General features: G+C 38.2%; 1 protein-coding gene across 1 annotated transcript in view; it reads left to right on the top strand.

Annotated features, from left to right (window-relative positions):
* Positions 1-25,489, top strand: part of galnt18b (UDP-N-acetyl-alpha-D-galactosamine:polypeptide N-acetylgalactosaminyltransferase 18b) — a 74,474-nt gene that overhangs the window by 28,186 nt on the left and 20,799 nt on the right. The window contains exons 3-7 of the mRNA XM_057335397.1: positions 1,294-1,460; positions 12,236-12,419; positions 12,901-13,098; positions 14,136-14,250; positions 24,848-25,033. Of these exons, the coding sequence (XP_057191380.1) occupies positions 1,294-1,460; positions 12,236-12,419; positions 12,901-13,098; positions 14,136-14,250; positions 24,848-25,033 (850 nt within the window). The remainder of the gene's footprint in view (positions 1-1,293; positions 1,461-12,235; positions 12,420-12,900; positions 13,099-14,135; positions 14,251-24,847; positions 25,034-25,489) is intronic.

Raw genomic sequence — 25,489 nt, 5'->3', positions numbered from 1 at the left:
TTATCTGAAGGTCTATGCTTAAATGTTTCAAATAAATTTTGTAGACAAAATGTAGTTGTGCTAAGTGGCATCACTAAACATTACGTTTTCTTATTGAAATTGATGATTTGAATAATGAAGAAAAACAGCTATTAAGAGACCAGTCTAAGAAGTCCTTCCATAATGTTTAAAGCGTAATATCTACAGTATATACATTTTAATATAAATAAAATATACATTTTATAAAATAAACAGCTTTGATTTATTTAGGATTTTAGTCATAACATAATTTAGAATTAATAATGAGTTTATTTCTCTAAAAAAAAAGAGAATAATATATTATTTAAAAAAATAAAATGAGAATAATATTTTATAGAATTTATTAATATTTTTTATAAATATTCATATTTTATATAATAAAACAATTGGCACAAAATACTCTCTTATATATTAATATGGAGGCTTTTTCTGTATTGATTTTTTACAGGTGTTCCAGCTGTATTTAGAATATTACACTGCATGGCATTGTGTTTTAGCATTAAATGTCCATAAATTTTACAGATAATGTCCTGGCAGAAAATTACCACTATATAATTTTTTTAATAAAGAACGAGTAAGTGACCCTAAACTTTTCTGTTGATGTACATTAACAAACGTTTTTAAACCGTTTTAATTTTTTGCAGTCTTTTATTGATTGAACTTCTACGACAACACACAGTTTACGCCAACCCACACTATTTTGACAAGCTTTGAAAGCGATGTGTGTGAAAAACATAATTTCTCCATAGTCTGTAATTACAGGATGTGTCTCGCTGGCAGCAACATAAAGAACTCCTTCACATTTGATCACATCTGTTCTTTTCTCCAAGTGGAGCGAAATTCATGTCGAGTACCTGGTCTAAAAGCTTGTTATAAACTGCAGTCTCACAAGAACATCACAACATTACCTATTATCGTAAAAGGGTCCCTGAGTTTGCCAAAATGCTCCTGTTTTTCTAATTGCCCAAAATCCTTTTAAGTCGAGTCAGTTCACTCAGCAGCCACATTGGTAAACGCCCCCAGGCAGCTATTTTCAGTCATGCAAGGGTAGCTTCTATCTGCATAAATGGGGAAAGACATTTACATACCTGTAGGTCCAGATTACATTCCAGTAACACCGGCTTCAAATCAGGTATAAAATCTGGAAAATAGGCAGTATGGCTTTTTTAACTGTAAAGCAGAATTGCAGTATTTCCATGTATAGCATTGCCATTTTTATTATTACATAATAGATCCATCGCTGAATGTGCCCCCCCTCTCTCTCTCTCTCTGCAGGTGCAAAAACATCACTTATTCCCCCAACCTGCCCCAGGTCAGTATAGTCTTCATCTTTGTGAACGAGGCGCTCTCAGTCATTCTGCGTTCCATCCGTTCAGCCATGAACCGGACCCCAAGCCACCTGCTAAAAGAGATCATACTGGTAGATGACAACAGCAATAACGGTACGTTTACACTAAGTTCAAAACGCTTAAAGTGTTAATGAAAATGAATGTCCATAACTACTTCCTGTTTAAATAGAGCAATGCAGCAGCAACCACATGCCTCTTGTCCTAGTGTGTAAACTTCATTTTCTCTGTGTGGGACCAGTTTGAATAATTACCTTGTATGGCCTAACAACATTCTTTCTTTAATCTAGTCCTTCAGTGGATTTAATGAGCAGCGCTGCTCATTGGATTAAAATGGTTGGTGAAAGAATACTAATCAGCTAAATAAAGAAGAAATGTTTGCCCTAGAAAGATTATCCTAATAAAGGTGATGAATTCTCTCTCACCGTGTGCCTCGCGCTCTGGATTATTGTTGCATTTAGTGGTTTTGTCTTTATCCAGAGCAACTTACAAATGAGGAATACTACAACAAAACCAATTTGTTCTCGGGTATCGGCAACATGAGAATTGCTGAAACACAAACTTCATAATTGCTGAGAAAAGAACCGAAAGTACTGTATGAGCTACCCTTACAAAAATGAACTATGGTTTATGTGGTTTAGGGCCTAACTAAAGTTTTTGTTTTATTTGTAGTTGGGCTGTCACAATATCTTGGTATTGTCAATAATCGTGATATTAAAAACTATGATTATCGATATTGTGTTAATACTATACACTTAAGATACATAAATAGTATGATATTGTAAATAGTTCAGCGCTTATTTAAAATTTTCTTTACTAACGAACACTATTTTGAAACAAAATTAAAGATGAATTTGACTGATAGCATTATTTATTTATTTGTGAAAACATTACAGTAGATATGGTGATAATATTGTTATAGTGAAATCAATTATTGTATAGTAAAAGTCGCATATTGTGACAGCTCTATTTGTAGTAAAACCACAGTAATAAAAAAATGACTGTATTCCTACATAGAATAACCATGGTGTTTGTGGTAAAACTATGGCAGTGCAAATGGTGGTCAGTCGGACAAAAAAAAAACATGGTTCATACACTTTACTATAATAAAACCATGGTTAGAGATGTTGGCAAGAAACTGTAAAGCAAGTGCTAAAGGATTATTGTACTTGACTTGTTTTTAAATAGCATACTAACATATTGCAAATGGCATGTTGGCAGAAGGCCAGCTAACATAGGGGAGATGTTTTAGCATTTCACAAGAAAAGCCCCTGCTGTTAAAAACAAACTATACCTTCACCAGGGGCGGACTGACCAGTAGGACATTCTGTCCAAGTCCAGAACGGCCGTCCCACCCCCACCCCCCCTTCAGAAATGGTGAAGGGCTGATGCAATCGAACTCTCCAACCCCCAACCTCCCCCCCCCCCGAAAAAAAAGGTGAAGGGCCGATGTGGGCCGAAAACTCCAGGGCCGTTTTTGCTTCCTAGTCCGCCACTGACCTTCACAGATTATCCAGGTCTTAACAAGGTTAAAACGTCACTGCAACATTTATCAGTCCACACCTGAATGTTTCAGTATCACACAAAAATCTCCCAAATGTCATTTCAAATTTGGCAGACATCTCTCTATAAAAAACAAACATGCTGTCTTTGACATTTTGTTTTAATGTCATCCCATCGTGTGTGCCAGTGAGCATTGTGTTACTGATTTACTCGTATTATTACGACCGGCATCTGTAATCTTATTGCCGCTAACTGTCGTGACTTCAGCGGCTCTGCGGAGCACATCAGGTCCTTTCAATTGTGAGTATTATCTACGGACATCATTCCCTAATGCGAGTCATTGCCAGTTTCAGCTCACACTTCATTATGGTGCTGAAGTCACCATGACTGATACGAGGAGAAAGTGACCCAAATGACTCTCCATTAATTGCACAATTTGGAGGACCAGCGGCCCACTTGTTCAGCTGGCACAGTGTATCATCCTGTGAATTCTGACAGCTCTGTCTTTACATACAAACACAAGGGTCGTGAAACGGCCGCTCGACATGAGACTCTGTGTCAACTCAATCTCTCAAGACTATAACAAATAAAATAAAATTTCGCTGTACGTAAGACCTGAGAACAAGCTGAGATAAATTAACTGCTGTGGATAAATGATGAATAGCTACTTCATTGTTTAAGATGATCTAAAAGCGTTTCAATAAGAATTAAATAAAAAGTATGAAATCTATAATAATTGACTGGAAGAAGGCGTCACAAACATGGTTGGTTTAAAAGATTGCTGATACTTATTCTGAGGTAATTTTTTGTACTATGGTAGGGTATTATGATTTTTAATGCTGCAGTCTGTAACTTTTCCTCTCTATCGCCATCTTTGTTTAAAACCTAAAATTGCAGGTCATTCTAGGTACTTATCTTTTGTGTGTTGTCAGATGACATCAAAATGACATTTTGTACCTCAAGATCAGGTACCAGAAGATATTCCAGGAGGAATCCAAACTTTCCTCACTGAGCAATTGAGCAAGCAGTCATATATCACTGAGACTGACAGATTGACGGATAGATTAAATAGAGATGTAAGTGTATACTTCTCACCCAGCTGACATGACTTCCAAACTTCAGATATGGCCAAATAATGGATGCACACCTCAATGGATGGGAAAAAGAAGAGCTTCGAAGTGAGTTTAACACCATGGATTTAATTAAAGGGGTCATATGACACGGCTAAAACTAATATTATCGTTTGTTTTAGATGCAATGCAATGTGTATACACGATTTAAGGTTCAAAAACGCTGTATTATCCACATACTGTGCATGTTTGTATCTCCTCTTTGCCCCGCCTCTCTGAAACGCGCAGATTTTTTACAAAGCTCATCGCGCTGAAAGCGAGGTGTGCTATGATTGGCCAGTTAACCAGTGCGTAGTGATTGGTCAAATACTGCAAGCGTGTGACGGAAATGTAACTTCTCTTACCATATTTGGAACATCAGGTTCCAAAGCAATTGTGCTGACAGGTACGCCCACCTTACTTGCGTATACATTTTGGCAGTCTTAGTCAAATCATACCATGAACTGACGTAGATTTGTGGGGGTGTGGTTACACGAGGCGTTTCAGGCAGGTCTGGGTGAGCATTCGCTTTCCAGCCCGGTGATCCAGCCGGCCTTCCAGCCGGCGTCAAGCCCTGCCCAGCCGGCCTTCCAGCCGGCGTCAAGCCAGTTCCAGCCGGCCTCCAGTCCGGCAGCCAAGCCGATCCCTGGGAAACCCCCAGGGCCAAAGACTGTCCCCCCCAGGTCTCCCCCTAAGTCCCCCAGGACTCCGCGCCCTCGAGTGCAGCCGGGGACTGGGACTGTTCCCCCTTCTCCCCTCCCCCATGGACTGCCTCCTATGGGCCCTGGTTTGGCCCCTCCCCCCCTCCCTTGTTTGTTATTTTTGTTAAGTCACCCCAATCCCTTAGTCTTGTTGTCTTGTCTGCCCCTTGTCTTGTTCACCATGTTTGTCTGGTTTTTGTCACTGTCTCAGTCGGTCTTGTCTCGTCCGTCTACCCCTTGGTGAGCACCTGGAGGTGCTCATTAAAGGGGGGGCTTCTGTCATGGCTCTGCTTCATTTAGTCATGTTTTTCTTGGTCCTGTAGCAGAGTCATGACAAAGCCTTTGGTTATGTGTGGAGAGAAACATATTGTTGTCCTTTTGACAATAATATACGTTCTCTCCAGTGTCTCGTCTCTGTTCCCGCCATCTCGTTTCCTCGTTATCTTTCCCTGAGTGTTTAATTACCCACACCTGCCCCGTGTCGTTATCCTTTGTCTGTCTTCCCTATATAATACCCTCATGTTGCATTGTCCTGTGTCGGTAATTACGTATGTTATGTGCTGCTTCGTGTCATCGTCTTGCCTTGTCCTGTCATCTGTTCCTCAAGAGTGAGTGAGTGAGTGAGTGAGTTTGTTTGTTCTACCCTGTATTGTTTGTATTAGATGTTTGGTGGTGTCGTTTAAGTTTAGTTTTGCTGTTCTTGTTTTCATTTTGCCCCCTTGTGGGAAGTCTTTGTTTTCTGTTTGTTTCTTAGTTTAGTTCCTGATTTATACCCCCTCATGGGTTTTTGTTTTGTGTTTATTGTCAAATAAAGTCATTTGTTAACCCCTTCATCCCCGCTGCCTGCAATTGGGTTCTTTCCTGCGTTGCCGTGACACTGATAGTATATTTCCATTGTTAAATCATTCTGCATATTTATTTCATACTGGTAGTACAATATGATAGGGTATTGCGCAGTAAATTAATCCTACATGTTTATTTTATGCTGGTAGGACTATCTGACAGGGTATTTACGCTGTACACTTATTTTATGTGTTTATTTTAAGCTGGTAGGACTATCTGACAGGGTATTTTGCATTGTAAAATCATCCTACCTGTTTATTTTGTCGATGTGTTTTAGATTATATTAAGTTTTGCCCTGTGGTAGGAAAATCTGACAGGGTAGGACAATTCGACAGAACACCGGCACATGATGCTACACGTGAGACCCCCTTCTCCCTCGCTTCGAAAGGAAGGCTCACACAGGACACTTTTTTGTGTGTTCAGCTGTAACTAATGGCACAAAATAAATATTTTTTACCTTGCTTGACTTTTATTACTTTTCCACCGCTTTGGAATCGAAACTAAGAATCGTTAGGAATCGGAATCGATAAGCAGAATCGAATTTGGAATCGGAATCAATAAATTTGAAATGATGCCCAACCCTAATTACACGGCTCGTTGGAATGCTTGATTGTGATTGGCCAGTCGCAACTATGGAATGATTTTGCAGACTAAATTAAAAAGGTATTGCAAACTGCATTTGCAAATGCATTTTCTATTTGTTCGTGTCAAAATTGTGACATAATTCAAACGCAAATGCAAACCGTTTTCATTTGCATTTACGCGAATGTACAATGTCTGCCAAATTTCAAAAGTGAAAGCAAAGTCTATTTGCAAATGAATTACCTCTGTCTTACGAGTTACGACCCTGCCATATTTAAATCGCAATAGCAATTCCCCATATGCTATTTCACTTCCTCTGTGACATTGTACGTTTGCGTAAATGCAAAGGAAAACGGTTTGCATTTGCGTTTCAATTATGTCACAATTTTGACACGAACAAATAGAAAACGCATTTGCAAATGCAGTTTGCAATTCCTTTTTAATTTAGTCCGCAGAATCACTCCATACGCAACATTTGCAGGTTCGTTATTCCCAGATAACAACCGCTCAAAACTAATAGCACACGGTAACCCGGATGCAGCAAATCATTTTGAGTTTTTTTGACAAATGAAATATAAATATGTCTTTTAATAACATTGTAATACAGTTCAAAGTAGGGAAGGAAGGAGGCGGGAACCGGCGAACATTCAAAAACTTTAATAAAATAAACAAACAATAACACGGAAATAAAAGGGCCGACAGCCACCTCACGGTAGACTGCCGGCCACACAAACATAAATAAAATAACACATGTCCGGGCCCGGTCCTCTCTCATCAGCAGTCCTGTCGCTCGTCCTCTTATGCTCCCGATCTCCTCCGTGAGACATGCGGGACCGGTGTGCGCACAGCTGATTCCCACTATCACTCACGCCACTGGCCCCGCCTCGTTGCCTCACGGCTCTAGCCCCCCCTTCCTCGTTACATACCCCCATCGCCCCTCACAGGCCGGGGGGTACCCACGAGACTGTGCTTCACTCCCCCTGGGGGGCCAGTCTTGGCAGCCCCAGCGCCTGGGGGTATGGACTGATGAGACGAGAGAAAAGGAGACGGAAGCACACGGAGCGACGAGAGAGGGGAGAGAGGAAAACAGAAAAAAAAAATCTGGTCCGGTTCTCCGACACACTGTCGCTTGGTCCTCAGCCAGCCGAGAGGCTCTTCCTCGCGGTGCCATGTGGTGGTACTGGACGCTCGGTGGACGGCTCGATCCTCCTCCGCCCCCTGGCGGCCGGCGATGGCTCCTCCAGCTGAGCGCAGCCGGCAGCGAGTCTCCCGTCTCCTGCTCCTCCCCTTCACAGTGGACGGCAGCAGGCTCCGGCCCACGGCCAACGGCGAGGACTCCTCCGCTCCCTCCCGGACGGCCGCCACCCCACCTCGGCCCAGGAGCACTGCAGCGAGCTCTCCCTCCCAGCCGACGCATACTTGCTCCAGCACCACCGCCTCGGGCAGCCTCTCGCAGACTTCCCTCGTCCGCGCTGCCCGAACTCTGCAGCACCGCGATCCCCCTCAGCAGTGAGGGCTCTCCGACAGCATGTCTCTCCTTCCTCCCGGGTTTCGGCACCAGTGTAACAATGTTCGTATAAAAGGAGGCGGGAACCGGCGAACTTTAAACAAACTTTTAATCAAATAAACACACAACAAAACGAAAGTAAAAGGCTGGCAGCCACCTCACGGTCGACTGCCGGCTTCACAAACATAACTAAAACTTAACAATGTCCAGGCCTGGTCCTCTCTCGTCGTACCTTCCTGTCGCTCCTCCTCTTATGCTTCCGGAGCTACTCCGTGAGAGATGCGAGACCGGTGTAACGCACAGCTGACACTCATTATCACCAGCGCCACCGGCCTCGCTTCGTTCTCTCACTGCTCTCATCCCGCCTCCCTCGTCACAAACATGTATGACATTGTATTTACAAATGATTAAACCAAATTGCCTGTTTGTGACATTTGAACGCCGTTTCTTACCTTAAAACCAAAAGTAAACGGCTCTTGCTTGCGGAAGGTCTGCATTCGGTAAAAATGAGCAAATAAAATATTTCAAATTCACTTCCAGTTTTTTTCTCATGTGGCAAGTAGCCGTGTCATAAGCGGGATAATGTATGAGCAGCCGGCTGTTATCGCGAAATAAGCCCCTGATCACACTGTCGGGGCTTATGTTATTATGTATAATTGTTATTTGTTTGTATATTTTAATTATTCATTTAGACAGAGATAGAGATGTAGATAAAGGATACAGTTTTTGCTTTGGTATACATTTAGAAGACAGATTTTATTTTGCGTCTTCCAGTTCCATCATAAAACTCATGTTTGCAGGAGGGGAAATGTATTAGAGCAATTTGTAGAGGTACAAGCTGTTCACATCCAACATTGTCTGGCTTTTAGAAAAGACATTCTCTTCACGTTCGCCAGTACAACTCCACAATCTCAGTGATCGATCAGGGATGCTGGTCGCTCAAGGATAAATTCTATAGACATGAGCCAGCCTGCACAACATCCCACTCAAGGGCAATGTCGATTGCAATGTTGTAAAAAAAAGTAACCTTTTGCTTCTTCCATGCCTGTGGCCTATGTTATGATCATTAATGACAGGGAAGCCAAGAAAAATAACTGTAACACTGTATTTCACTCAATCATTCCCATTTTTCTTATAGATTTCATTCATTGAATGAATTGAAAGCTGTGTCCATAAGGGACAATTTATAAAACGTATCAGCCTAGCTTATAATAATAATAATTCATTTTATTTATAAAGCACTTTACATTTTCAAGAAAATCTCAAAGTGCTACAGAGCAATTTATAATAAAATAAGACAATTAAAACAAAAAATAAAAAGCACAAAGTTTGAACACTATAAAAAAGTAAAACTGTGAAAAAACCTTTTAAAAATGTGCGTTTTAAGCCCCCTTTTAAAACCATCAATCATTTGTGGGGCCCTGATGTGTTCAGGGAGGGCATTCCACAGAGAAGGGGCGGCAGCGCAAAAAGCTCTGTCCCCAATTGTACGAGTCTTAGTCCTAGGGGTACGTGTTTTTGGAATGGAGAGAACGTGCTGGGGTCTGTAGAATAAGAAGTTCTTATGAATCAGCATGTGATGTTTGCTTTGTAGTCATACCTCATTTGCTTAAAGGCAGAGATGGTTCATCGTTTCTAGCGACCTACCAAAGACCATTTTATGCTGTTAAAATTGTGGACAGTGTATGCTGTGACCTTTTTTTCTACAGATTTTTTTATATTCCTTGATATGGTGTAGTTTCTCTTTTTGCCAAATAACTTTGTCATATAAATATCTTGTTCAGTGTTTTCTCGATTTTGTATCATGCTCCTCATATTTTGAGGGTTTAATTGAATATTAACAAATATGCTCTGAGGACATTTGGCCATTATTGTGTACTGTGACTTTTTTATAGTAAAAAACATTTTCATTGAAGAACCGTGGAACTGTTGAAGGCTATTTTATGCTTTTAAAAGGTTTTTAAACTACTGCGACTACCATGAGGAACTACGACAGATAGAGTTTGTATACAATTAATTCTCTGTGTCATGTGGTTGTACCATCTGTTGTTTTAGTCCCACCAAAGAAGAAATAATACAGTAGGAAAATTATCCTTTTGGTTGGTTAATCCCGTGGTCCCCAAGCCAATTTTTGTTGGTGACCAATTTTTTTAATTAAAGTCTAACAAAACAGACTTTAAACAAGTTTGTGTATTTCTTACAGGCAAAAAATAATAATAAAGTGCACAGTTTAGTGTGCAAACAGTGAATGTAATCAGTGTTGTGTGTAACTAGTTACTAAGTAATTAGTTACTGTAATTTAATTACTTTTCCCTTGAAAAAGTAAAGTAAGGGATTACTCTTATTTTTTCTGTAATTTAATTAGTTACTTCTGATGTAATTAAACTAAATACTTTGTGTAATATGTGTGTGTGCAGAAGAGGAATTGACATCAAAATTCAAAGTCTAACTTTAAAATCCGTGCTTTACTGTATAATTCTCACATTTGTAATTAATAATAATACTTTATGTAGTTTTATATTATTTATTTGAATGAATTAAAAGAGCCGTTTCATGTCTATCCTTGAATCACTTAACTGATCAAGGTTGATGTAGGATATAGAAAGTAATTAGTAATAAGTAATTAAATACTTTTTGAAGAGAGTAACTTGTACAGTAATCTAATTACATTATCGAATGTGTAATTAGTAACTAGTAATTAATTACTTTTTCAGAGTAACTTACCCAACACTGAATGTAATGTACTGTAGTGTCAATGTAAAATAAATGGTCAATCAAAGAAGGCAATCAGTATATCTCATTCAATATAATTTACACTATTTGCCAAATATTCTCTGTCACACCTTCACCTAAACTATCTGTAATACAAAAACCATTACTGATTCAAAATTATTTTATTTTGTGAAATTTAGTGTTAGGGTTATTTCTGTATTTCTTGTGTTCAGTTAAATGTGTTGCCAGGTTCTAATATTATTTACAATATTGTAAAAAAAAAAAGCTTTGTTTGACTGCAGTCTGTGTGTGAGTCCAGTGAGGTTGGTACAAAAAGGATATTCACCGATCAGGCATAACATTATGACCATTGACAGGTAAAGTGAATAACACTGATTATCTCTTCATCACGGCACCTATTAGTGGGTGGGATATACAGTATTAGGCAGCAAGTGAACATTTTGTCCTTAATGTTGATGTGTTATAAGTGTCAAGGTCTGAGCAGAGGAACCCAAGCGCAGGCAGGCAGTGAAGGGGTTAACAGAAAATATTTATTACAAAAAACACACAAAACAAAACCCACGAGGGGGTATAAAACAGGAACTAAACTAAGAAACAAACTTGAAATAAAAGACTTCCCACGAGGGGGCAAAATGAAAACAATAACACTAATTTAAACTAAAGGACACGACCAAACGTCTTAAATCAAAAACACAACAGGGTAGACCACAAGACTCACGGAACAAGGACAAGGCTGGAAACAGGAACACTGGACAAGGCACGGTATCAAGACGACGCATGAACACAATACACGGCACATAAGAACACATACAATGACCGAACACAGGACAATGAAACATGAGGGTATTATATAGGGTAAGACAAATGAGGGATAACGACATGGGGCAGGTGTGGGTAATGAAACACTCAGGGAAGGATAACGAGGAAACGAGAGGAATGGGGTCAATGACAAGACACTGGAGAGAACGTACACTATTGTCAAATGGACAATAATATGTTTCTCTCCACACATAACCAAAGACTTTGTCATGACTCTGCTACAGGACCAAGAAAAACATGACTAAGGAAGCAGAGCCATGACAATAAGCTTGAAAAATGATCAAGCGAAAGGAATAGAGCGAGTTTGACAAGGGCCAAATTGTGCTGGCAAGACGACTGGGTCAGAGCATCTCCAAAACTGCAGCTCTTGTGGTGTTCCCAGTCTGCAGTGGTCAGTATCTACCAAAAGTGGTCCAAGGAAGGAACAGTGGTGGACCGGCTACAGGGTCGTGGGCGGCCAAGGCTCATTGATGCACATGGGGAGAGAATGCTGGCCCGTGTGATCCAATCCAACAGACGAGCTAGCTCAAATGGCTAAAGAAGTTAATGATGGCTCTGATATAAAGGTGTCAGAATACACAGTGCATCGCAGTTTGATGCGTATGGGGCTGCAAAAGGGGGCCAACACAATATTAGCAAGGTGGTCATAATGTCCAGGTGAATGGCTTTTCCAATTAAAAATAAGACAAACAAAATGAATGTCCCTTATTTTACACTAAACATAAGACTTACTTTACATTTAGAATCTGATGTTTTTTTTCAGTGGGCACTCTTTGCACTTTTCGCTGTTTAAGAGAGGTCATGTGTGATGAATGAACTTTATGAAGGTTGCATTGTTTGCTTTGAGAGCACAACAATGTCTGACTCAGGCACCGCATGCAGCTCAACATCCTGGTTCAATACTGCTCAGCTAGTAACACAGATAGAATAGGCAGGCCGGGAGTTCCTATTGACACACAGAGAAACAGCAACATCCTCTTTTCTTTGACCAGGGATGAGGATAAGTCCTCCAGGACACATTGTAATGTGCTCTCTCTTTCTTTCTTTTTTCTCTCTCTCTCGCTTTCCTCCCAGATGAGTTAAAGGAGAAATTACAGGACTTTGTCATGGAGACCAATACCAAGAAGCCCGGTTTCATTAAAGTGGTGCGGCACAGTAAGCAGGAGGGGTTGATCCGTGCGCGTGTGAGTGGCTGGAGAGCCTCCTCTGCCCCGGTGGTGGCCCTGTTTGACGCCCACGTCGAGTTCAACACTGGCTGGTGGGTGATATGAGAACTCTAGGCTGTAATTACGGCTTCTTTCAATTCAAATGGTTTAAAGCATTCACGTTGTTCATGCGCTGACATGAACTGAAGGATATTTTTCCGGTAGAGGTCTGAAAAGAAATGCAACCTTTCATTTCTTAAAGGGCCAGTTCACTCAGAACAAAAGTGATCCAACCCTGTATGACTTTCCTTTTTACATGGAACATGAAATGAAAGGTTTCAATGAACTCTTTTTTTAAAGAGGTTCGGAATCGGGCTCTTAAAATTCTGACCCAGATATGTGCAATTTAAACACAAATTCCATCTTTTAATCTGCCCTGAAACCGTGCTGTGGATATGTGTTTCCTGTTTTTAAATTCTTTATGCCAGGAATCTCACGATTAAGGTTTTATTGTTCAAAACAAACAAAAACACAGACATTTTCACAGCATGTTCACTGGACATGTAACTGATTTGAGTGTTTTGATGTTTGCAGGGCTGAGCCAATCCTCCAGAGAATCAAAGATGACAGAACCAGGATTATATCTCCATCTTTTGACAATATCAAATACGACACGTTTGAGATCGAGGAGTACCCGCTGTCAGCTCAGGGCTTTGACTGGGAGTTGTGGTGTCGGTATCTGAACCCGACAAAATCCTGGTGGAACTTGAATAACAGCACTGCGCCCATCAGGTGATCTGTTCAGTGAATTATGAATATTCTAATAATTCAATAGTCATCTTTCTACTTAATGATCCAATGGCTAAAGCATCTTAACAAAAAATACTATCAAATACAAATAAACAATGTAAAGCAGGTTTGAATACGCTATATGTAAAAAATAAAATACAAGTTAATAATGTAAAGCGGATTTGAATACACGATATATAATAAAATAAAACACAACAAAAACAAATAAAGAATAAAAAGCAGGTTTGAATGCACTAAATAAAATAGAATAAAATGCAGTACAAATAAACAATGTAAAGCACGTTTGAATACACTATATATAATAAAATAAATTACAAATAAAGAATAAAAAGTGGGTTTATATGCACTATATATAAAAATAAAAATAAATCAAATAAAGCAGATTTGAATACACTATATATAATCAAATAAAGTACAATAAAAAAAAGAATAAAAAGCAGGTTTGAACGCACTAAATAAAATACAATACAAATAAACAATGCAAAGCACGTTTGAATACACTATATATAATAAAATAAAATACCTAAAATACAAATAAAGAATAAAAAGTAGGTTTGAATGCGCTAAATAAAATTAAATGATAAAAAATTGAATAAAACAAAATAAGAAATAAAATAAAATGAAGCCTAAAAAGGGGTTTGAATGCATGTATAATGCAATATATTTGTTCATATACATGTCTACTGTATACTTTAATCAGCCATTTTTTATTTTTTGTCATTTCTAATATTAAAAACAGATAGTATCAGAGGTACATAATCCATGTGTAATTCTAGATTGGAGACTTAGTGTAAGGTGGGGAAGCTGCTAACCACTTTAAATGTGTTATCGTTAAATCATCATATGGTTATTGTAAACAAAGAAAATTATTGACAATCTGTCAAATTTCATATCAGTGCATCCCTAATACAGTGCAAATGGTTTTCCAAATGCAGGGCCAGTAATTGTATTCTGATTCTATATGCTAAGGAACCATTAGTGTCGTTTTTCTTTGACCTATTATGTGTTTGGCTCTCTAGGAGTCCTGCCCTGATTGGCTGCTTTGTGGTGGACCGGCAGTACTTTGCGGAGATTGGCCTGCTGGATGAAGGCATGGAGATTTATGGAGGAGAGAACGTGGAGTTGGGTGTGAGGGTGAGAAATGTCATTCTCTACAGGCTGTGAGCTAATAAGAATAATGGATTTACTCTTGAAAGATTAACGGCTGTAATGTCTCATTCTTGGCAGGATAGCTCAGACTGGTACCATTTACTTTAAACCTTGTCAAAAAACTTTTTTATGTGGTTGTAACTGTGCATTTCCAATGCAAGAGATTCTCAGAGTGAAATGTACTACAGTATTTCCACTCACTATTTTGCTAAATATTGTTGACAAGGGTTTAATCAACACTTTCAGCACAAAATCAGCATATTTATTTCAGTTTGTATATTATTTTATATTTTTGATAATGAAGGTTAATGAGCTCCAAAAGAACCTTCTAAAACCTTCTAAACATGCTTCTTCTTGCTACTTTTATGTATACCAAAACTGTGACCTTTGAGTATTAGAAGTGTCCGGAGTTGTACACTATATATTCGGTATTGAATATACCGATATTCAATATTTTCGGTTGAATTAGTTCATCATCTGGGTACTTAAAGGGATAGTTCACACAAAAATAAAAATTCAGTCATCATTTACTAACCCTCCAGTTGTTCCAAATATGTAGAACTGTCTTTGTTCTGATGAACACAGAGAAAGATATTTGGTAGAATGCTTGTAACCAAACAGTTCTTGGCCACCATTGACTACCATAGAAGGAAAAATTACAATGGTAGTCAAAAGTGCCCCAGGACTGTTTAATTTCCTACATTCTTCAAAATATCTTCTTTTGTGTTCAACAGAACAAAGAAATGTATAGGCTACTGTAAAGCAATTTTCTTACTATAGTAATCAATGGTGGCTAAATCCTGTTTGTTTACAAGCATTCTTTCAAATATCTTTCCCTGTGTTCATCAGAACTAGGGATGCACCAAAATGAAAATTCTTGGCCGAAGCCGAATAAAAATGAAACACTTGGCCGAAGGCATTTATTTAGCCAATTTTTTCACTATTGCATACACGGAATGGTCAAAATGTGTTTTTTATATTTTGTCTTGCTTTTCAATATAATACAATATAATTAAAAATAAAATTGAGCAAAACAAGTAGTCTAAATTAAAACAAAAAATTGGGCCCTCTCCCTTCTTGAATAGCCTATATTAGGCCTATGACTGACTGCTGAAAGAATGTACTGTACTCTATACAACAAAACACTTCGTTAAAAAGTGTCATTCAACATTAAAAGCTAAAAATATGAATAAACGAAGACTGCTGGATTATTATAGGCTACACTGCAAAATGATTTAAAGAAATAAAAAGCATCCATGCAAGCAATTCTGACTGACAACCATTTCAGTTCACGTCTCTCCTCCAAACTCCGCCCACAAAAGCTGATTGTTGTCTCAGAAGGTGCACTCGTGGCCGGGACGCACAGAACATACTTTGACAAGTTGTTTAGTACAGGGAACTGTGTGCATGCGACCACTGTATGATGTCAAAGCCAAAGGTTTTCGCGAGCGCCGTACACAAGTTACCGACCGGTAAAGACGCTTTCATTCAGAAATGTACTCCCGTGCGGCAAGTTCCGTGCTGTGTCTTTCTCTGACACTTAAAAATGCTCCACACTGCAGGGTGCCGACACGTTTGCTGCATTATGCAAATGTGATAAAAGCTTTTTTTGGGGAATTAATGACGACACACTTCTCACATACTACAAAATGGTGCATAGTACATAAGTATGCGATATGCGATACACCTCATATTTAAAATAGTTTTTATTTATTTAAATATTTTAGTTTAAATTTGTGTCCGCGGTCTTTTCATTATGTGGTACTAGCTGCTTTATGAAAACGATAAGTCACTCGAAGCTGTGCTACTGTATATTGTGACTATAATGACTGCTTCAAGTCCATGTGAACCAGAAGATGCGGCCGTATATTAAATGAGATAAATTAATAATGTTGCTTGTTTAAAAAAAGTGGATTTGACTTGTCAGATAAATTGATCACCACAAAACTGGTCATTCTCGCTAGCCAAAAAATACCGTAGGCCCAATTGTGATATCATGTGGACTTTTAAGACATTTCAGGGACTAACACTACCAACGCTCCACAGCCATGATTATATTCACAGTATAGCTCAGATTCTAATGTCTTATTGGTTTAGGTCTTATAGCATTTAATGAACCTTTAGGGTATTTATGTGAGTACCGCTTTGCAAATAACACTTTTGTATTTAATTGAATTACAAATCCCACGTGGAAATGTTGTTTCTCTGCTTTAAGATCATTGCGGTGCTGAAAAGTTTCCATTACGCTTCACTTTTTTTGACCATCCATTCGTTCTTCTTTTTAACAAGACGCCCAAGTCAAGTCCCTGCTGATGAAAAGCAGCCCCACAGCATGACTACAAACCCACAAACTACCACTTTCACTCAAGGTACCCTGTTTTTGTGAGGTGTGCGATTCGAGCCGTAGATTTTCACCACACATTCGCTTCACATGACTTCACAGATTTCTTTTTATAAATAATGGCTTCTTTTGTGCCAGAATAACCAGTGTTATTCAGAGTTGGCGGGTACACCCTTACTTCGTTTTTAACGACTGAACTCTGTAGCTCTCTCAAAGGGAACAGTGTCAGAACTCTGTGACTGCCCTCAAATGTGCCGTTCGTGTAGAGATGTCTGAAGGACGACCCTTTCTAGCCAATGTTTTCATTTCTTTACAGTTGAAATGCTTGGATATTATTTTGTACTATTTGCAGGGTGGAAATAAGCAGGCACCCAGCAATACGATATTATATCGATATCTGGGTAAAAAACACTCTCAAAAGGTGTGTTAGTAACACATTTTGTGTCATTTTAACATGTCATGTTGTGTTAAATAAAGACAAGAGACAACACAAGTTGAGTTAAAAGTAACATAAAATGTATTGAAAATACCCTTTACTATTTTTAATAAATCTGTTTAATTTTATCTTCGACTTTATACAGTTTTCATTATTTAGCTGTCCTTTAAATTCACAATAACAATAAATCCATTATGAATTGTAAAGCCCAAAGCCAGGATTTTGTCAAGAACATGTGGTCGGGTTTTTATTGTTATCGATCATAGATAGAAGCCAGCATTGGATAAATTTTGTACTTTGGCAAACATCATATTTCCAATCCATATTAATATTAAGAGTGACTTTCGGTCCCTGTACAGTGTGTGTGTTTATTTAGATTTAGGTTTTTTTTCTCAGTCATACATTTAGTTGATTAGAGAACAGGTCACACATCATGACCTTCCACACAAAACATAAATAATTGCATACTATAAAATCCATTTTGCACAGGGGGATATTTCCAAACAGCTTGAAAAGTTCAATGACCTCTGTGTCATCCGCACTTCACTCTGTTTAGTTTATTATGCCCAGCTTCAATATATTTCAGTTTATTAACCAGCTGGCATATGTTTATGTTTCTGGCCCAGAGCAGCATATTATTTTTTGGTCATTTAGGGCTTTAACATATTTGTAAGAGTGTACTTATGCGATCTTCCTTTTAAATAAATGCCACTTTCAGTACCTACTGCAATGAAATTCTTGCACTTTCAAATGTGGCTGAAGTGTTAATACCACTTTATATACAAGTTCAGGCCAGAAAATCCATACGGAGTCACGCAGTAAGTCCATTAATAACATCCCAAGACAAGAGGACAAACTCTCTGCTCCTCTGTGAGAGTCAGCACGGCCCTGAAACGGGTTGACTTTCAATGCATTGACCAGTCTGACCAGGCACGGTAAATATAATCATCAGTCACAGTAAAGGACAGAGTGGGACGGCATTAGCCTCCCTGGTAATTTTCCCTCAGTGAATGGCATGCTTTCAAGATTTTTATGCGTGATAATGGGCCGCTGATTGCTTTTCTGTGAAAGCACATGCAATTTTCCTCGGAGACACACTTTTTCACTGTCCCTCACTGCTTTGTGGATAAATGTAAAGTGAATCATTTTGATTGCTCTGGAAGTCACACCCAGACACAGTGTGCTGCATTTTTACATGCACTCAAACACTGTTTATACCAGGTTATGGTAAAAGCAATGAAAGGACATGATGCTGTGAGAAGGTAGAGATGCTTTAGTCAGAGCTACTGCCAACTACCTCATATGTAGTTGGCAGTAACTAATCATACCTACGTATATGATTAGTAGGCTTCATGTGTCTGAAGTACTGTATATGTAGTACTCATACACACTTCTCAAGAGAAGATGAACTCTGAATCAGTATAAAAGTCAAATATACAGCCGTGGAAAAAATTAAGAGACCATTAAAAATGTTTCCTTTAATCAGCATAGATGTACAGTATTGCGGTCATTCCAGTCCGATAAAGTCATCCAACAGCAATGTGAAAGACTGACACCTTGTGTTATGTACAGTATGTATTGCTTAAAGTGAATCTGAACTTGTTTCCTTTGCAATATTTGAGTATTTGTAAATAACACTCCTTCTGTTATTTTGACCTGTTTCTCCAGTTTTCATTTTCTGCAAATATAGGAGTTTCATTTGAATTTTGGTAGAAGTATTGTTAGTAGTTCACAGAATGAAACAAAAATGATCATTTTATCTAAACACGTACCTAAATAGTAGTAGTCAGTTTTAAATTTAGAAAAACTCTTAATGGTCAAGTCAATCTTTCTTTTCTATGCAGTTTTGTGTGTGTGTGTGTGTGTGTGTGTGTGTGTGTGTTTGTGTGTGTGTGCGTGCGTGCGTGCGTGCGTGCTAAAGTCAAATGATGTCAAAATGAAACTGTCCAGAAGCACTTTCGGTTTTGTTTTATTTAAAAAATTTTAATCTCACATATGTAATGAAATCTTACAGATATTTGTTTAACATTTTGATATGGTTATAAATGTTCTGTTGGTTGTTTGTTATTTTCAAACGTTGATGTAGTGTTAAACTAAAACAGGACGTTTTATGTTTTCACTATTATATATATATATATTTATATAAATTGACCTGCAGGGGTTCATGCACAGTGTTGGGCAAGTTACTCTGAAAAAGTAATTAATTACTAGTTACTAATTGCATATTCAATAGTGTAATTAGATTACTGTACAAAATACTCTCTCCAAAAAGCATTTAATTACTTATTACTAATTACTTTCTATATCCTACATCAACCTTGATTTGTTAAGTGATTCAAGGATAGACACGAAACGGCTCTTAATTTATTCAAATAAATAATATAAAACTACATAAAGTAGTATTATTAACTGACCAAAGTATTACAAATGTGAGAATTATACATTAAAGCACAGCTTTTAAAGTTAGACTTTGAATTTTGATGTCAATTCCACTTTTACACGCACATATTAGACACAGAATTTAGTTTAATTACATCAGAAGTAACTGTAATTAAATTACAGAAAAAATAAGAGTAATCCCTTACTTTACTTTTTCAAGGGAAAAGCAATTAAATTACAGTAACTAATTACTTAGTAACTAGTTACACCCAACACTGTTCATGCATTACATTCCTTAGGATTCAGACCCATGACCTTTCTAGCACCAGTCAAGCTACAGGACAGGACAGCCATAAGTGTTATATTTTTAATTTGTGTTAAGTGCTGAAAGTGGGTGAGAAGGAAATGAATCACATGCTGTCTGAAACCTTCTGAAGTGACAAACTGAGATTGTAGCACAGTGTGATAAAGCTCATGAAGCATTTATGTAATATGCAAATGAAATGCCTCCTCAATCTCATGAAAAAATAAAGGACATTATGTGGAACATGTAAGCAAATTATAGAGTGCCAGAGATAAAAGTAAATGGGTCATCATGAAGAAGTGCGATCGTTCAGTGAACATCACTTTTGTTCATGAAATCTGCTACCATCTCTAAAACATCTCTGCCATCTCTGTTGATCAATTCAAGAACTTATCTGCATGTTTGTCAAGTAAACTCATAGCATGTGTAGCGTTCTACTCTCCTGTGGGAGGGGTTTGAGTAAAGGATAAAGAAAAATTTGAGCTTGGTGCTAGTGTTTTTGCTGCAGGCCAAGGTCTAAAGGACATCGAAGATCATTGTTTGAAATCTCACTGTATCTAAAGGGAATGTGGGTTTGCTGATGAAGCACCTCAGGAGTTGAAACAGATGGCCTTTTTCTAGTCAGTGATAGAAGGTGACTACTGTTATCTAGAATAAAGAGTCTCCTCAGCACACTTTTTTGTCCTCTGAGATGGGACGGCTGGAGCATATTTGATCAATGCTACTTTACATACATTCTCGTTTCCAGCAGCTTTTATTACTGCGGCTCAGGTTCAATGCAGTATGTCGACTTGCTAAACAGTTAGTTAAGCTTAGAAAACTCGATATAGCAAGGTGAAAGAAACCCAGAAGCTGGTATTTATAGAGATGTCATCCTTACCAGTCTTTTTCATTAGAGCTTTGCAGGGTTGCAAATGATATACAAAAACACCTCTCGCAAAACACACACAGATCGTAGTGTGTTGGTGCCAGATTCACCTATAGCTCCTCTGACATAACAGAGATCAAGGAAGGAAGGAGTGGAGTGGATTGGCTGTGTTGAGAATGACAGACTAGCGTACTACTCTTAAAGGGGTCATATGGCGCGAATACGTGTTTTTCTGTGTCTTTGGTGTGTTATAAGTTGCCCATGCATGTATTAGACACGTAAAATTTAAAGTGTCGGAACAAAAGATGCATTCTATCTAAATTCTATTCTATCTCACGCTTGCAGTATTCGGCCAATCACTACGCACTGGTTAACTTGCCAATCATAGCACATCTCGCTTTTCATAGCGATGAGCTTTGTAAAAAATCTGCTCGTTTCAGAGAGGCGGGGCAAAGAGGAGATACAAACATGCACGGTATGTGGAAAATACAGCGGTTTTGAACCTTAAATCGTGTATACACATTGCATTACATCTAAAACAAATGATAATATTTGTTTTAGTCGTGTCATATGGCCACTTTAATCTTTCTGCCCTATGTAGTATGTAATGTGATTATGCTTACTGTTTCTGAACTATGTAGTACGTAAACTCTGAAAAGTATGTAGTATGTACAGTAGTCACTGAGACTACAGTGTTTATTTTTAAACTCAAATCAAAATCTCATTTCAATTATAAATGTATTTGGTAAGAAGCTGTGTCTTAAAGGTCCAGTGAATATGAAATTTAGTGGCATCTAGTGGTGAGGTTGCGAATTGCAACCAACGGCTCACTCCAGCCCTCCCTTTCGAAGCACTACGGTGGCTGACACAGAACTAAGATGTCGTCACGTTTTCGCTTCTTTGCCGAAGGAGATAACGTATTTATGAAACACGCTCGTAGAGCAGTTTGTCCGTTTAGGGCTGCTATGGCGAATTCCATGCAAGAGGACCCGCGGTGTATGTAAATAGAAATAGCTCATTCTAAGGTAATAATAACATAACGCTTCATTGTGTAAGGTCTTAATACACCTCTGAAGACACAGTTATGTATATTATATTGCATTTCTGTCAATAGATCCTCCAGAAAATTACACACTGGACCTTTAAGCGAGATAACGTACAGCCGATTGGTCATGATCACAAAATAAATCCCTTCAGGGTGTTAAAAGACTCTTTTTTTTTTACAATTATAGCCAGCTGACTGTACAGTATATTATCCCTTACATAATATGTACTTGTTTCACATGCTATTTCAAAAAGAAAGTGTAGGCTGTATTCACTGTATTCTGTGAAGTAGGCGGCAAGCCGTACACTAATGTTCCATATAGCCATTGTTTTCCTGGCAGTTGATTCTTCCACGTCTCTGTGATATACAGCGGAGTACACTACACTTCACAGAAATGAAGCGCTCTTGAACAAATGTTTGCGCCAGGAAATGAATGACATTTGGGCTCATCTGAACCAGTGCACTTTGCAATCAGTGTCATCACTATAGAATAAATTCAAGCATGGGGAAGATCACTGGGAACGAATGTTAGCACACTGGAGAAAAAGTGGCAAGTTATCTCTGACAAACTCCGTTGCTTCTCTCACTTTCGAGGAACTGCGTGCCCGTAGGAGAACTGGCAGACAGACAGAAGGGCTAAAAGCAGGCGGTGACACAAGCGCACACTCACACACACACTCCTGAAACAGACATTTTTAAACCGCCCACTACTCAGTTCATTGCGCATGATACTTACAGTAGACCGAAGACTGTCTAACATCGTTTTTGACAAGGGTAAATTATAACCGAGTAATAACCGACCATAATGCACACTATGGTCAACAACAACAATAATCTGTGACAACAGCAATTCCACCCACACAGAGAATCTTTGTTTTCTTTGTTTCTTTCAATTTAACAACTGCCAGTTAAGTACATGCTAGTAAGTGCTTTTAATTGCCGTTCTTACAATGATCTGGGAAAGCGTCCAACCTCAGCGTATTTTTATTTTCACCTTTGTCTTATACATGTCACCGTGGGAGTGTGTTTTTCACGGCTCGTGTTGTTTCTCCGTCTGAATGTTCAGGCACATTTTTTTTAAACATTTTTTGTATGTATAGATAAATTATATGGATCTATTATAGAAATATAATAGTTGTCAAGTTGTCAAATCGATAATTGTTCCAAAGTAAATGTTTGTGCGTATATAATATGTGAGTGTGTGTGTGCGTGTGTGTGTGGGTGTACATATGTGTGCCGTGTATGTACATATAAATGCACACATGCATGTGTATATATAACAAATATTTACTTAAATGTGTATCAGTTTACATTTGAAATTTATATTTAGAATTGATATTTTATATTATGTATAAATATATAAAGTATTACACAATTCTTAAATGTATACATGTATGTTTGTGTACTTAATAATAAATATTTAATAAAGAAACACAAACACTTATTTGACAGCACTACTATTCATTTTAATTAACAGCTAAACTATGAATATAAATACAACTCATTCTGTGAATTTAAAATTGAAAGAATCTCAAAAGATGATCAAAACAACTTAGTAGATAAATATTTATGTAAAAAGTTATATTTGCTATAGATGTGGTCAAAATGTTAATGGGATTCAATGTTAATTGAATTGTATGGAAATATGCTAGAATCACACTTTATGTCCAAATACCAATGTTTACTATGAATGAGATGATGTTGTCATGCCTTTGCCATGAAGATGTTATTAAATAATGTTCCCATAATGCACACACACACACACACGCATGTTTTTTTTAATCTTACCTAATTTTGTTACTGCATATACAGCCACTGTAGGCTGGCATGTTTTATGAAGACCTCAGTCTCCTTCATAGATGTCTCAGAGCTCCTTATGTTCGCTGTTGCTCAATGACTTTGAAACACTTTGATGCTGCAGATTGCGGTTACTGTAAGTTTTGTCACGTCGCCAACAGCCGCTGCTGCTCATGTCACTGCAGTTGCCAACTCTCGTTGAAAATAATTTACTTCAGGTCACTTTGTCACGGCAAATTGCTTGCAGTGTAAACGCCCCTTAACAGTGAGCTATACATTGATAAACAGTCCTGTTTGAGGTATTGTGACAGCTTCATCTAACTGCGTACTGTGAAGGCAGATGGCACCTACAAAAGCTCCATAACACACTTTACAGTTTCTTCATATCTTTTCTCTGACTTTAAAATGAAGTCCTGACCTCTCGTACAGTACGCGCTGATGTCAAACTGTGGTTTTTGAAAGTTAACCAAGTATAATGGTATTATGCTCTTCTCTTCAAAATGAGATTGAAATTTTGCATTAATATAAATATGTTTATCACATATTATAAAATGTATTTGTAAAGGCTTTAGGGCGGTTTCCCGGACAGGGTTTAAGCCTAGTCCCAGACTAATTTAAATGTTCGAGGTGTCTTAATCGAAAACAGTGCAATTGTTTTGTACTAAGATGCACACCATTCATGTTTTTGTAAAGCATGTTTTTAAAAACGACTTGAATATCCTAACTTAACTAAGGCTACTCCTGGTTTAAGATCATCCCTGTCCATGAAACCGGTCAGTTATAATGCTGATTTAGCCTGTTGAAGTGACTTTCTTGAGCAACTACCTTCATCCTCTTAAGTTTTGGTGGTGAACAACATGTCTCATTCTGGTTTTATATTCTGTTTTGGATATACTGCACAGCAATGGAAAAATTAAAAGTGTATTATTGATATGACGGCCATTCCATTCCAGTGTCTGTTGAATATCAACAAAAGCAAACTTCAGGAGTGACATAAAGTCATCCAACAGCAAAGTAAAAGACAAGACGCATGAAAGCTGTGATTAAAAAAAGGGCTTATTCTATAAAATATTCATTTTTCTTCATTCTTAAATACATGTAACAGAATAGTATTGTGTTTATTAAAAATGAATTTAAGAAATGAACTCAAGTATTCAAGGTCTGAAAACATTACATCTTTTTTGTTATGTTGTCCTTTTTTTTGTAACTTCAGGAAAAAGTGAAAATAATTTTAGTGTCGTCTATTTTTCCAGAGCTATATTTGGGAAAGAGAACTATCTTGCCAAGAATGATTTTGTTAATTTCTCAGCATGAACATGAAAATGTTTTTGATGTTGCACATGACACTGTGTGTGTGCGTGTGTGTGTGTGTGTGTGTGTGTGTGTGTGCGCGCGTGCGCGTGTGCATGTAGGTGTGGCAGTGTGGTGGAAGTGTGGAGGTGCTGCCCTGTGCTCGTATCGCTCATATCGAGCGTGCTCACAAACCCTACACGGAGGATCTCACTGCGCATGTGCGCAGAAATGCTCTGCGGGTGGCTGAAGTTTGGATGGATGAATTTAAGAGCCACGTCTACATGGCCTGGAACATTCCACAGGAGGTGAGGATATGTGCTGGCTTCAAGCCAATCAAAGTCATGTTGACATTTATTCATGTAACTGACATCTATTTAATTTAGATGTCATGTTGACATCTATTTATTTAAGTTCATTTTACGTTTTCTTAATTTTGCCTTACATTTACATTGATGCGTTTGTCAGATGCTCTTATACAAACGCCTTTAGACGTGTAAGGCTATGTTCACATTTGACGTCTCTTTTGAAGCTGCTAGTGTCTTTTACACATTCTAATCCTATGGAGCAAACCGTGTTTTCAAAACACGTCTTTTTCTGCAGCTCAGAGCGTCTTTCGAAGTAGAAAAAACTTTTCTTAGAAAAAAAACGCCCTACGTCAAGCACCTTTTTCAAAGCTCACCAATGACAAGCGAGTAGCGAGACCTGTCCTTTCCATAACAACATGAAGGTGATTGGTCGAAAAAATACGCCGGTTGGAGCAT

The sequence above is a fragment of the Triplophysa rosa genome, linkage group LG1, assembly GCF_024868665.1.
Source record: "Triplophysa rosa linkage group LG1, Trosa_1v2, whole genome shotgun sequence".
NCBI classification, from domain to species: domain Eukaryota; kingdom Metazoa; phylum Chordata; class Actinopteri; order Cypriniformes; family Nemacheilidae; genus Triplophysa; species Triplophysa rosa.
Note: the sequence above shows the minus strand (reverse complement) of the source record. Positions and strands in the feature narration are given on the sequence as shown.